The sequence below is a fragment of the Stegodyphus dumicola genome, chromosome 5 (genome assembly GCF_044657685.1).
Source record: "Stegodyphus dumicola isolate Sdum_Otavi_A_Nest chromosome 5, ASM4465768v1".
Taxonomy (NCBI): domain Eukaryota; kingdom Metazoa; phylum Arthropoda; class Arachnida; order Araneae; family Eresidae; genus Stegodyphus; species Stegodyphus dumicola.
This window is the reverse complement of record NC_140772.1, coordinates 57,164,306-57,176,863: the sequence shown is the minus strand read 5'-3', so window position 1 is coordinate 57,176,863 and position 12,558 is coordinate 57,164,306. Positions and strand designations below refer to the sequence as shown.

Here is a 12,558-nt window from a genome sequence, read left to right as displayed (position 1 = left end):
GACTCTGAAGATAAAACAGTTGACCTCATCTTGCAAGCAGAAGTCCCGATGGCTCAGCAGAGGTAAAGTTCTGTCAAAGTTTTTATCTCTAATCGAACCGATAAAAGAGTTCATGCAATCTAACCCTGATAAATTCAGTAAACACATTGAAAAACTACGTGACTCTTCGCGGCTACTTGATCTTGCTTTTCTCGCCAATATCACTGAGAAACTCAACATTTTAAATTCCAGATCTTCAGGGTAAAGACAAGGCTCAAACTATGGAAAGCTTTTAAAGCCAAAGTGACATTATGGATATTTCAAATGAGATCAATATTCCTGGTTCATTTTCCAAACATTAAAAAAAAAAAAAAAAATGGCGAATGGCAAGAATTTTGGGTTCTTGCAATTTTCCAACCATCTCAAGACACTTCTGGACCAATTTGAAAAGCAATTTCAAGATTTCAGTTGCCTGGAGCCAGTGGTGAGCTTTTTTGTCAACCAATTCACCATTCATCACAAAGCAACTGAAACCGCAACAGCAATTACAAAAAATATTGCTGCAGAAGTGGGAAAACCTTGAGCTGAAAATAGTCGAACTGAAGAATGATATTATCCTGCAAGCACATGCCACAGATGTAGACTTGTGGAAAAGAACAGGTTTCCATTGTTAAGAAGTGTTGCATATAAAATCAAATCTTGTTTTGGGTGTACCTACCTCTGCAATATCAAGTCGAAGAACCAGAGCAGACTCATTGATTCGCATCTTGACAAAATTGCTTGCATGCGGGAACCTCAGCATATGCATCTAACGTACATTTGTTGGTGGACGAAATTCGGTGTCAAAAATCATATTAAGTGCAACACCATAAACAGAAGAGACACTACTATATGTAAATAATAAAAACTTTCTGCATGAAATGCATATTTTGTTTCTATCTTGATATATTTTTTCGATCTTCTTTACGAGGGCATGTTATTTTTTTCTTACAGGCTAGCATTAACTAGTAATCTAACAATATCGCCAAGGAATGGCCTGAATATCACCTGGGATGGAAATGTTATGTGGCACCTGCTTTGCTTTCTGAAACTATGTTGTGTGCCTCAGCACCAAAAAAGGTTGAGTACCACTGTCGTAAAGCATATAAAGGCTATCTGTCTAAGGAAAGAGATATTTGTGTGAAGAACTTTCTAAGGAAAACTGGCTGATATTCACATTACAGTGGGTAAAACTATAGAAAATCCTATCTAGCCAATCTGTTCACTGAAATTTAAACTATAATTAGCAGTGTTAGCAATCTTGCAGTTCAGCTGCTGGTGGATATTAAATGAAAAACAAATTGCCTTTTGGTGCCTTATACTCCTGCATAATTATTCAATGAAATCCAGTAATGATACAAGTTTGAAACAAGCTTTTTTAAAATGTAATCTGTATTTTCATAAAATAGTTAAAAAAAATCTTTCTTTACAAGTGGATGTACCTGCTCAAATTACTTTCCATAGCCTCAGAGAGAAATAAACATATTATTAAAAAGAAGTATCTAAAGCTGGCAGAAAAATGGGATTATTTTCTGAGACCATTATGCATTATCAGCGAGTTTAATCCAACTTATGATAGATATTAACTATGGAATTGGCCTTTATTAAATATAAGCAATATTTTCAATGAATAGTTAAAACACATTTTACTACAAGTACCTGCTCAAACTATTTTCTGTAGCCTAGGTAAAAATAAACAAGCATATTATTAAGAAGTCTCTGAAAATGGCAGTTGCCAGCAGAAAAATTGCATTATTTCCCCAAGACTATCCTGCTTAAATAATGTGCGAACTTACTTCTAGTAATTGTATTAATTATGAATTGTTTATTAAATACAGAACATATCTGTAACAGTTAAAGCAAGCTTTGCTGCAAGCCAGCTTCTTGTGCGGGAAGTATTTCTGATAAAAATAAATATGTGTATATTTCTTGATCGTTTATTTAATTGGGCATGGCAAAGAATATAAGAATAAGGATGTCTCCATGGAGGACTTTCTAAGGGAAACTCATTTGTATTTATGGGAAGGAAAACCATGAGGATATCCAAGCATCTAGATTGTTCACCGGAATTTGAACCCTGTCAGTATTTAAAAAAGTCGTAACTACTTCGTGAGTGCTAATCAAAAATTTATATTTTAGTTCTAAATGTCAATACGCTATAACTGCAATTATAGCAATATTAATTATAATTTTAATTATAAAATAACTACAATGAATCACCAACTGTGTTCAATCAATAAAAGATAGCTTAAATTTCTATTTGTAATTACATTGTAATTCAATTACTTACATTTGTAAGTACTTTGTAATTGCAATTATGCACTACTTCCACTTTAGCTGATTTCGTATTTCATAAGAACACATCATTAAAATAAATGCATTTCATTTCCCTTTTCAAAAAAAATTTTAGAAACATTCTGATTCTAAAAACCATTCATACTTGTTCAATAAACTTAGAATCTGCTCATTTAATTCAATAATTTGCTTAATGCTCAACTTTTTAAAATTTAACTCGATTGTCCCTCAAGGGTGGACCAACAACAAATGTGATATAATTTTAAAATTTATTATCTATGTAAAATATGCATCCCATATCCTGAGCATTACAGTTTCTGAGCCTGTCAGTGATTGAAGGGATAAAACTTCAAAAAATGGCAGTTTTCCCAAGTTTGGTACTCAGTGGTTCACACAAAGGCTACCTGAGATTTTCAGTTTTTCTTATTGTAACATGGCTATGTGACTTTCCACGAAGGCGTTCTTTTTTTTAGGTAACTGACTGCTTACCATCTAACTCATTCTAGAATTTACAGATATTTCAATTGACTTTTTCTAAAGAATCTGTGAAATGTGATGTCCTCTAAATAGAGAATTATTTTACTTTATTAACTAAAGTTACAAATAGTATTAACTAGAAATAAGAGAAAAATGCATGTGAATTGTTATTAGGCATGTATGCTTCACGGGTCATGAAAACTGAGATAAATTAATTTTAAGAGATTAACTTTGTCAAATGTTTTCCTCAGTTATTTACGCCAGGTATAAAATAGTTGTTCAATGCAAAATGCAATTTTCATACTAAAATTGCATATCTCACAATAGATCCAGGTCCTCGAATTAGTTTGATTTTGGAGCAATGACGTAAAACTATTAACATACTACTTGTCATTTTATCTATTTTTACGTTTCCATATATTTTAAGATCTTCATCTGTACAAAAAGAAAAACCTGGAAATGAAATAATTTTATTAATAAGATGAAATAAAATAATATATCCAGTTCAAATTAGTATATGTAACTTAGATGCATGCAAGTTGTTAGAATTTATGAATGATATAATATAGATTTAGCTGAAGAAATCTTGCCTGTTATTTCAGTGAAAAAATACTTAAATTTATTTACGAAAAACATTTTTCTATGTCATATAAAAAAAAGTTTATATATTGCTACTGTATTTTATTTTGAAAAATAAAAGTCAAAATAAATGTGTATCAAAATATAACTACCAAAGATATTTTACACTAGCAAATGATTTTGTGTAAATAATATTATGAAGATTATTTCTGTAAAAAAAATATATGTCATCAACTATAATTTTGTTTATAATAATTAGCTTCATAGTGAATCAAAATTTTCGACAAGATATTTCTGCTGAAAAAATTTAACGAAAGAATCGCAGTCTTTATGGGTGATCTATTTTTAGGCAAGGTCACCACTTATCAGAATATTTTATCAATCAGCTGTTTGTATTCATGTGGAGATAGATGGGAAAATAGGTGTTGCGCTGGTACAGCCTCAGCAGAAAAGAGTATTACCCTATTGTTTCAGATCTTTAGATGCTCTGATTGATATTCATTCAAAGCTTTAAAAATGCTTAGAACAGGGTACTTTACATTAGAAGCCTTTTAAAGACTTTTTGATGAAGAAACAGATGATGTTGTTTCACCAGAAATTGCAGAAGCTAGTGATGAAAAAGAAAGGGAATGCTAATGTTTTGCATAATGATAATGATATTTTACTAAATGAATACTACTGGGAATGTTGGAAGTTCCCGTAAGAAGTAAGCTTCAGCCTTCTAAAAACAGTGATAGTCATATGAAAAAGTGTCAGAAAACTGAAAACTTGAAATAGATAAAAAAAGGAACCTCAGTTATGATTTCGTCTTCTCTGTCATCTAAAAAATAAAGGTTTTAGTTCTACAGGAACAATTCAAGAAAACCGCATACAAATATAGCATACAAATTCAACCGCCATAGAAATGGCGAAATCTGTCTGTAAGAAAGAAAGGTTATTATGATTTTCATTATAAAGAGGAAAACAAAATAATTTTTGTTCGATGGAATGGTTTAACACTGAAAAAAATTCAGCCCGTTACTCAGGAACATAAAGGAAAAAGGATTTTGCATTTCAGCCTCGTCTTATTGAACAATACAATGCCAAAAATGGGAGGAGTCGATTTATGCGACAATTTAGTAGCCAATAACAGAATAAGAGTTCATGGCAAAAAAATCATAGTTCCCACTATTTGTTAATTACATTGATGTATCCTTTACAAATACGTGGAAAATATCACAACTTCCTACTACTGAAAATTTTTTTAAAAAATTCTTTTAGATTTCAGACACAAGATTGCATTATTCTTTTTGCAAACTTCTATTGAGAGTGTAGAAATAGATCAGCAACAGGGAGACCTAATAAATTCAGCATTCAAAAGCCACTGCATGGAAATATATGACATTTTATCATAAAGTCCAAGAATAACACAAGACTTCTTTGTAAAGAATGCCATAGCTAGACTGTTTATAGATTCAAAATATGTAATGTAGATTTACATCATGATTGTGGCAAAGCTTTTCATGTTTAAATCTTTCAAATGAAAATAATATGTATTTGTAAAAGAAATACAATGTAAATTTTAAAATATTTAAATTTAAAGTTATTTGTAGATTTATAAAATGTTACACAACTAAAAGAAAATACAGTGCTTCACTGTATGATCTTTTAGCTTCAAAGAAAACTTCGCACGAGTACAATCATACTCACTAAACATCCACATTCTTACTTTGCTGGCGTTACAAGAACGCAACCTCATTTTTTCCCATGTAAGAGCACTTTTTTTTTTTTTAATTTTCAATGTAAATTTATGTTATAAATACTTAATTTAATACTTTTTATTATTTGTATAAGAAGAAAGTCATTCCTTGTAGTTTTGGTGGTTAATGGGTTAACATTTTCAACAGGGTTCATAGCCACATTTTAGTTAAAAAAATAAGCACCTATAAGCACTTTTCAAGCACATTTTAAGAAAAAAAATAAGCACCTGTCTAATTACATCATACACAACTGCATAACCTTAAAAATTAGAATTGTAATTTAAAATATCAGAAATAAAGTACTTATTAAGAGAGAATAAGCATTACCTCAACCATTGAAAATTACTTTTTTTTTTTTTTTTTTTTAATTTTAAATAATAGTTCAATTTACAAAACTAGTTTACAATGACAGAAAACAAAAAACTATGAAGAACTAAACTATAGTACAAGATTTAATGATGAAATTTCAGTTCAAAATAGAGAAAATAAATAATAATAAGGCATATTTATTGTATTCGTTTGGAACCTAATAATAAATACAATTTATTTTTCCACTCATATTGATATTTAAATAATTTAAATCTAAATTCTGAATATTTTCTAAATTTTCATTGTATATCAGTTTTTTCTTAACAGAAATTGCAAGCAAAGTAATTTAAGTAAAAAAGAGTGCTTCATGCAGCCATCTTTAACAGTAAAAGCTTAACTAACCCGCATACTTGGAATTGGCGAATATTCCGACAGTCGAGCGTAACTTGAAGGAGCGGAGGGGGGGTAGACTGTAGCCTCTGTTTAGATTTTTCCGCTAATAAATGCTTTTGACATTTCAATATGTGCATCATATAAAAATAAACCAACGGAACTAAAAAATATTCTGCTTAGCAAGCACAGTAAAACGCTTTCAGTTAGTAAGTAAGTGTTCATAAACAAATCTCGGACTGAACATCAAAATGCATTATCTCTGCAAAATATCGCAAACGTTATTGTGCAATATGTGCGCCGTAATTCTTCACTACATGATATTACGCAATTGGAATCAACAACTGCCGGTATTGGGAGAATAAAGAACTAAATAACTGGGGTGTTTTTCATTCTAATTTTCAACAGACGGCATTAAATTTCCGGAATAGAATCATTCTTCACTTGGGTTGGTAGACTGCAGAACTTTTAGTCCTATTCAATCCAGATTGGAAAGTAACCAAAAAAAAAAAAAAGTCCGTTGCTTGTTTTGCAGTGAACTGTAACAGTTTCAATATTCAAGATTTTGCGGAGAAAGGGGAGACCTCCCAACCTTCGTACTGTATAATATATTGGCCAAAAAAATGAAATTATTTTGACTATTCGATTACTTTCCCTTTATTTAAGCCATTCCGAATATTATTCCTTAGAAAGGTAATCTGTGTTAAAACACAACCATTTTTGGAAGTTTACTATACTTCAGGAGTTACTGCAACTATGTTATTATAAACATTCATACATATGCTCATAATATAAGCATAACGATCATAATAAACACGAGTATGAACTGACCAAGCAGAACGAGAATGCAAATTTTTAAGATCTTGATAGAAATTCAAACGTGTGTAGTATTTGGGAGGAAAAGAATGCCAAATGTAGCGGAATTTTCTACTGCTTTCGCAATTCTTTGACCAATAGAATGACGGGCACCTGTCTGTACTCTTTGTGCACACCAAAGGTTATGTTAATGCAGAGAAAGGGGGAACAGCTATTTCCGGGAGTATGACTCACCATCTGATATTCCATATTAGGAAGAAAAGTTATTTATTTAGTTTCAGCTTTGGTACGGGGAAAAATAGCGCGTTCATTAAAAAAAAAAAAAAAAAATAAGGACTTTAAAGAAAAAGTAAGCACCTATAAGGGCCTTTATATTTTATTTTTAAATACAAGGACTTATAAGCACTTATAAGGGCCGCTACGAACCCTGTTCAAGAATTTTGTACTTTTTCTTTAACCTATTTTGCCTAAATAATGTATTTCTTAATATAAAAAATAAGTAAATGAATAATTTTATTAGAAAGTTCACTTCTTTCTTTTCATATTCACAGCAATTCTGACTTACATAAATTCATAATTACACAAAAGCCTTTGAACCTGAAACCTGCAAGTTAGAAATAAGGACACTAAATAATTCTTTTTTTTTCCCAACTTGTATTTTTTGGTATCCAAACTATATTCATGCAGTTAGTTTAGTTGCTTTTGGTTTATAGTACTTTAAAATGAATTCTAAATGCAAAATGAATATGCTGGCAATAAGTAACAACAGTCTGTAATTATTTTCAGAAGAAAGTTAAAAATAATTCATATGTACACTGCTCAAAAAAAAAAAAATGGGACAGTCCTATATCTCCCGATCTACTGGGCCGATTGACAAAATTCAAATTGCGTTCTTCATGTCTCGAAAGCGCGGTTTAGGATATATATTAGATTTATATATAGCACTATTCTAACATAGGTATTTTGACACAAAATCGGACTTTTTCTGAAATAACATACCAATTTTTTTACATATTTCGATTCTACGACTCAAATTACGCCTAAATATGAAATTTTGTAAAATTTGGAGCGAAATTTACGGAGAAATTCACATTTATGTTTTATGGAAAATTTATGTTGGCACTTTTTTGTCAGTTTGCGCCAAGAATACTTCACTTGGCGAACTTCTTAATATATGGCAACCTAGTTTACTTAGGAAAAAAAGTCACCATCGTTCCTTTTTTCCAAATAATATTCTTTATATTATATTTTTAATTATAACTTATTATTTTAAGTAATTTTTTCTTTTTCGAATTTCATTTTAATTGTTTAAGTTGCATGCTTTTTTTTTTTTCCTCCCCCCCCCCCGAATAACTGTTTTAAAAATTTCTATTTACCTATTCGAACTGCGTAAATAAAGGTGCAGCGTTTATTTTTTTTTCAAATAGTTTTCTTTATATATATTTTTCGTCATAGCTATTATTTTAGGTCATTTTTAAATTTTTATACTTTTATTTTAATTGTTTTGTTGCATTGTCTCTTCAGATAATTGTTTTAAAATTTTCTATTTATTCCTTCGAACTGAGCATTTTAAATATATTTATTAATATCAATTTTCCAGAATTTGATTTTATTTATTTGAACTGCGTTTTTTTCGGAAGAATACTTTGTAACCCAGACTACGATGCGTTTGAAAACTGCATACTATATTAAAAGAGAAAATACAGTAAAGCACAGTTTTACACGCCTTTCAATGTTCCGTTCAGAAAAAATATATATAAATAAGAGAGATGTATAACCGATATTTTAACTTAGGATGACTTGCATACACTGCTTTAAACAGTTTTATCATTGTGCCCATTGCTTTACACAATTTTATCCTACATTTGGTTTCTTAAAATGTTATTCATATTTTAGTCAAATATTTTATTTTTGAAATCGCAAGAATCAAATATCATAACATAGAAAAGTTTTAAATTAAAAAAAAAATACGAATACTAAATTTTACGAAAAAATTTATTTTTCTTCTCTGTTTCTTTAAGCATTCTGAAAGTATATTGAAAAGTATACAACTTTTCGAAACATTTTGGTATTTCTGACAATCATTTTAAATAAAGTTATCGCCTTCCATTTCATAAAGGCCCACAAACGGCCGAGCGGTAAAGTTGCTGAACACTGGTAGTTCACTCCGGGGTTCGAACCCCGGTAAACGGGCTGGTTGCATGGGCTTTTTCCGTGGATTTTCTCATGTGTACCGCGTATGACAGCTGGTTTCCCTTAGAAAGTTCTTCACGAAGTATTTCGTCAGAGCCTTTATCAGTCTTTAGAGGCTAAACATTTTGAAGCTATGAGATGAAAGGAAAGACTGGTTTCATCAAAAGGTTTTGGTTTATTTTATTATGACAAAGCACACTACGGCTATCTGCCTAAGGTAAGGGATGCCTTCCTGGAGGACTTTCTAAGGGAAACTGGCTCGCATACACGTTACACATGGGGAAAACCACGAAAACGTCCATGCAGCCAGCCCGTTCGCGGGATTCGAACCTCGGACCGAACTACCAGTGTTCAGCGACTTTACCGCTCGGCCGCTGTTTCATCAGGAAGGGAAAAAAACATCTTTAAGTGACATCCACATACATCACTGGATAAACTCCTGAATCTTCAAATAATTCGACTGAGGAAATCATGGGATTCACCATTTATGATACGATATGATGTTCTATAACGTAATTTACACAACCATATAGTTTAAAACCAGTCGCTCTTCACTTTAATCTGCATGATATCGTTTTGTCTTTTCTGTTAACACAAGCTCAATTGATGGTATTTGCTGGTGTACTCATCCAAGTGTTTTCTCTTTGAACACCTACATTCTTTGAAGTATCCTGAAAGTATATTCGAAAGCGTCCAACTTTTTGAACATCTTGGTACGTCTGACAGCCAAATTTCCCTGCAAATTTTTGCTTACTTTTCTCCCTAATTTTCTTCTTTCCTTCTACAGTTATTTTCAGTGCTCACACAAGAAAATTAGGATTTTTCGACTGCTAGACTTCCATACATTTTGCATTCTTGTAAATTTTTTAAAATATCAATTATATGAATTGCGTTTCAGCTAAAGACAGCTTTTCATTTTCTAGTCATTTTAGCTATAAATAAAGTTTAAAGCGAAGTCCAAAGGATAAATATTTTAATTAAAAGATTTTTGCTAAATGACAAAGAAATAAAACACTCCAGCAGGGTTTATTCTGTACCACAGAGTAACTCGATTCTTATATCGGCTGAAACAATCTAAATCATATTAAAGATCATGTTTTTTTATACAATCTATAACGTGAGAAAAAAATTAGCTTCTTAAAACATACTTTCTAAGAGAATTAATATAAAAATTTATATTTATATATATATTTTTTAAAGTTGGGACTTGAACCAAACTGTCAGACTTTTAAAGCTTATTTTACATGGTGGTTATTATTAAAGTTCCACTTTGAAATGGTCATAAAAGGAAAACTACCGAACCAAATGTTATCAAACTTGGGAATCGTGTAAAGGAGGTTATGAGAATTTATTTTCGGCGGAAAAAAAAAGTTCAAAAACTTACCATCAGGAGAAAAATGGCGCTGTATACAATATTGTTAAATGAAATAAGACACAAAAACATCTGTTTAAAATGTGTTTAATATTTTCCGAAACGTGTTACAAAGCATGTTCTATGTAGCGTCCAGCATTTTCCGAAAGCAAGTTAAATCATGTTACTGCATTCTCAACAGCAGCTCTTAGCATATCAGGTTTGGTTTTGGTTTGGTTTATTAGATTACGGCAAAGCACTCGAGGGCTATCTGCCTTAAGGGAGGGATGCCTTCGTGGAGGACTTTTTAAGGGAAACTGGCTCGTATACACGTTACACATAGCATATCAGGAGAAATGTTATCAGTGTATCACATTTTTCATTTCAGCCAAATTGTTTAGATTATCACCATAAACAGTGCTTTTGAGATAACCTCATAGACAAAAGTCACAGAGGTTGAGGTCTGGTGGGAAGAGGGGAAGTGTTGGCCTATAAGACGTTCATTCGTGAAATGTTGCCTAAGTAACTATGCGACACTCTTGAGGTGGTGCCCAGCCCTGCATAAAAATTGTAGTATCTAAAATTCCATGTTACTGCAGTTCATGTGTCACGAAACATTTTAATATTAGCTCTAAGTGAGCTGCAATCGCAGTGGTCCAGCTGTCGACTGCTCTTCAGAAAAAAATGGTTCAGCTATAAAACTAGCTGTCATTCAACAGTAAACGGTGTGAAATGACTGTTATGCAATCGAATGCAACTAGATAGATAACATGAGAGATTTCTTTGGCCCAAATCGATTAAAAGCGTTTTGAATCAGTATCTTCATGTTTCAGTGCCGAATTCAGGCTTAAAAAATTACAAATTAGCGATCTGTAAGAAAACGATTTCCAGATTTTACGCACTTGTGAGAGTGATTTGCGATCTCACATTTTCTAATCGCTAATTCGTGGTTTTCACGGACGAAATTCTCACTTACAGGGATGGCGCACTCGACATTTATCGAATTTAACTTCTTTAAATAATAATTTGCCTACTTCAAAGTTTCTTAAGGGTATACAACATATTAAACCCGTTTAACAAAAGGTTAAGTTAGATTCCGACCCATATTTCGTTTAACAATATTTCATACAGCGCCATTTCCCCCCCTGGTGGTGAGGTTTTGAACTTCCTTTTCTTCGCGGAAAATAAATTCCCATGACCTCCTTTACACAATTTCCAAGTTTGATAACATTTGATCCAGTAGTTTTCCTTTTATGACCGTTTCAATGTGGAACTTTAATTATAACCACTCTGTATATTATTAAATTTTAATTTGAAGCTATGCGTTATATGTATACCGTGCGTAAAATTTTCGCTTTTATGGAAAAATAAAAAATCGAAGCAAATATACTTAGTATAATGGACCAAAACTGAAAACATTTCCCCTGCCTCCGAAAATAAAATATTGAAATTTCGAACTTGAATTTACTGGGTTATCGAAATATTTAATTTGACTTATCTTCTAAGTCCTAGTTCCGACAACAATTCTGTCAAAAATTCCGAATTACTTAAGCTAAAGTTAAAGATTTAGTATATATTCACTGTATGTTAATAAAGTAATCAGAGTGTAATAAAAATAGATTATAGAATTTACGCTGATGTAACTTTTTGTCTGACTGCACAACATGTAATGGAAGAGAAGGTTTCTAGAGATCTGTTTTTCACATGCCTCTAAAAGTAGATTTCATATTAATTTTGTCTCTTCAATGTCAAAAAACTTTCCTTTGAGAGGCAACTTTAGTTTTTGAGAAAGAAAAAAAAATCACAAGAAGACAAATTTGAAGAACGTGCAGGACGATTGAATATACATACTTATTTTCGGAACACAAGCGGTTCTCCGACTGGTTATTGAATAATGAAAAGATGCATTGTCATGCAATACAAAACATTTGGAATACGTTTTCTGGCTGAATAACGTAAGATTAAAAGTCATCTGCTTAATTCACATCCATTTACAAGTCAACTACTCGGGCAATTGCAGAATCGTTTTGATCCTGAGTTTGTAAGACAAACCTAATATCACTGGATTTAAACACTTCTTTAATCTTCCGAGAACGTTCCTTCTTTAGCTCATATTCCAAGAATATTAAGTGAATACAATCATTGCCAAAGAAATTGAATATTCATTTGCACTACGGCTTGGTAGTTTACTAACGAGTTAACAAAACTTAAATTCTGCTTTTTGTGTCAAAGAATACAACAATATTTTAAATATTTACAAATAAAATATTAAATTGGAGATTTAATTGGAGCCTCATCAGTTGCCTAGCATTTGAAAAAGAAAAGATTGTTAAATACTAATTGTTTGCTGCTCAGTCTAACCCAGGCTGCATGGTTGGTTTTCGTAGTTTT

The 12,558-nt window shown here is 31.6% G+C and overlaps 1 protein-coding gene across 4 annotated transcripts in view; it reads right to left on the bottom strand.

Moving 5' to 3' along the window:
* Positions 1-2,880: 2,880 nt before the first annotated feature.
* LOC118192435 (SKA complex subunit 1-like) overlaps positions 2,881-12,558 on the bottom strand; it is an 86,971-nt gene continuing 77,293 nt past the window's right edge. For all 4 annotated transcript variants that reach the window (XM_085816673.1, XM_085816671.1, XM_085816675.1 and 1 more), the window contains one exon: positions 2,881-3,243. In XM_085816673.1, the coding sequence (XP_085672799.1) occupies positions 3,089-3,243 (155 nt within the window). In that variant the 3' untranslated portion in view covers positions 2,881-3,088. The remainder of the gene's footprint in view (positions 3,244-12,558) is intronic.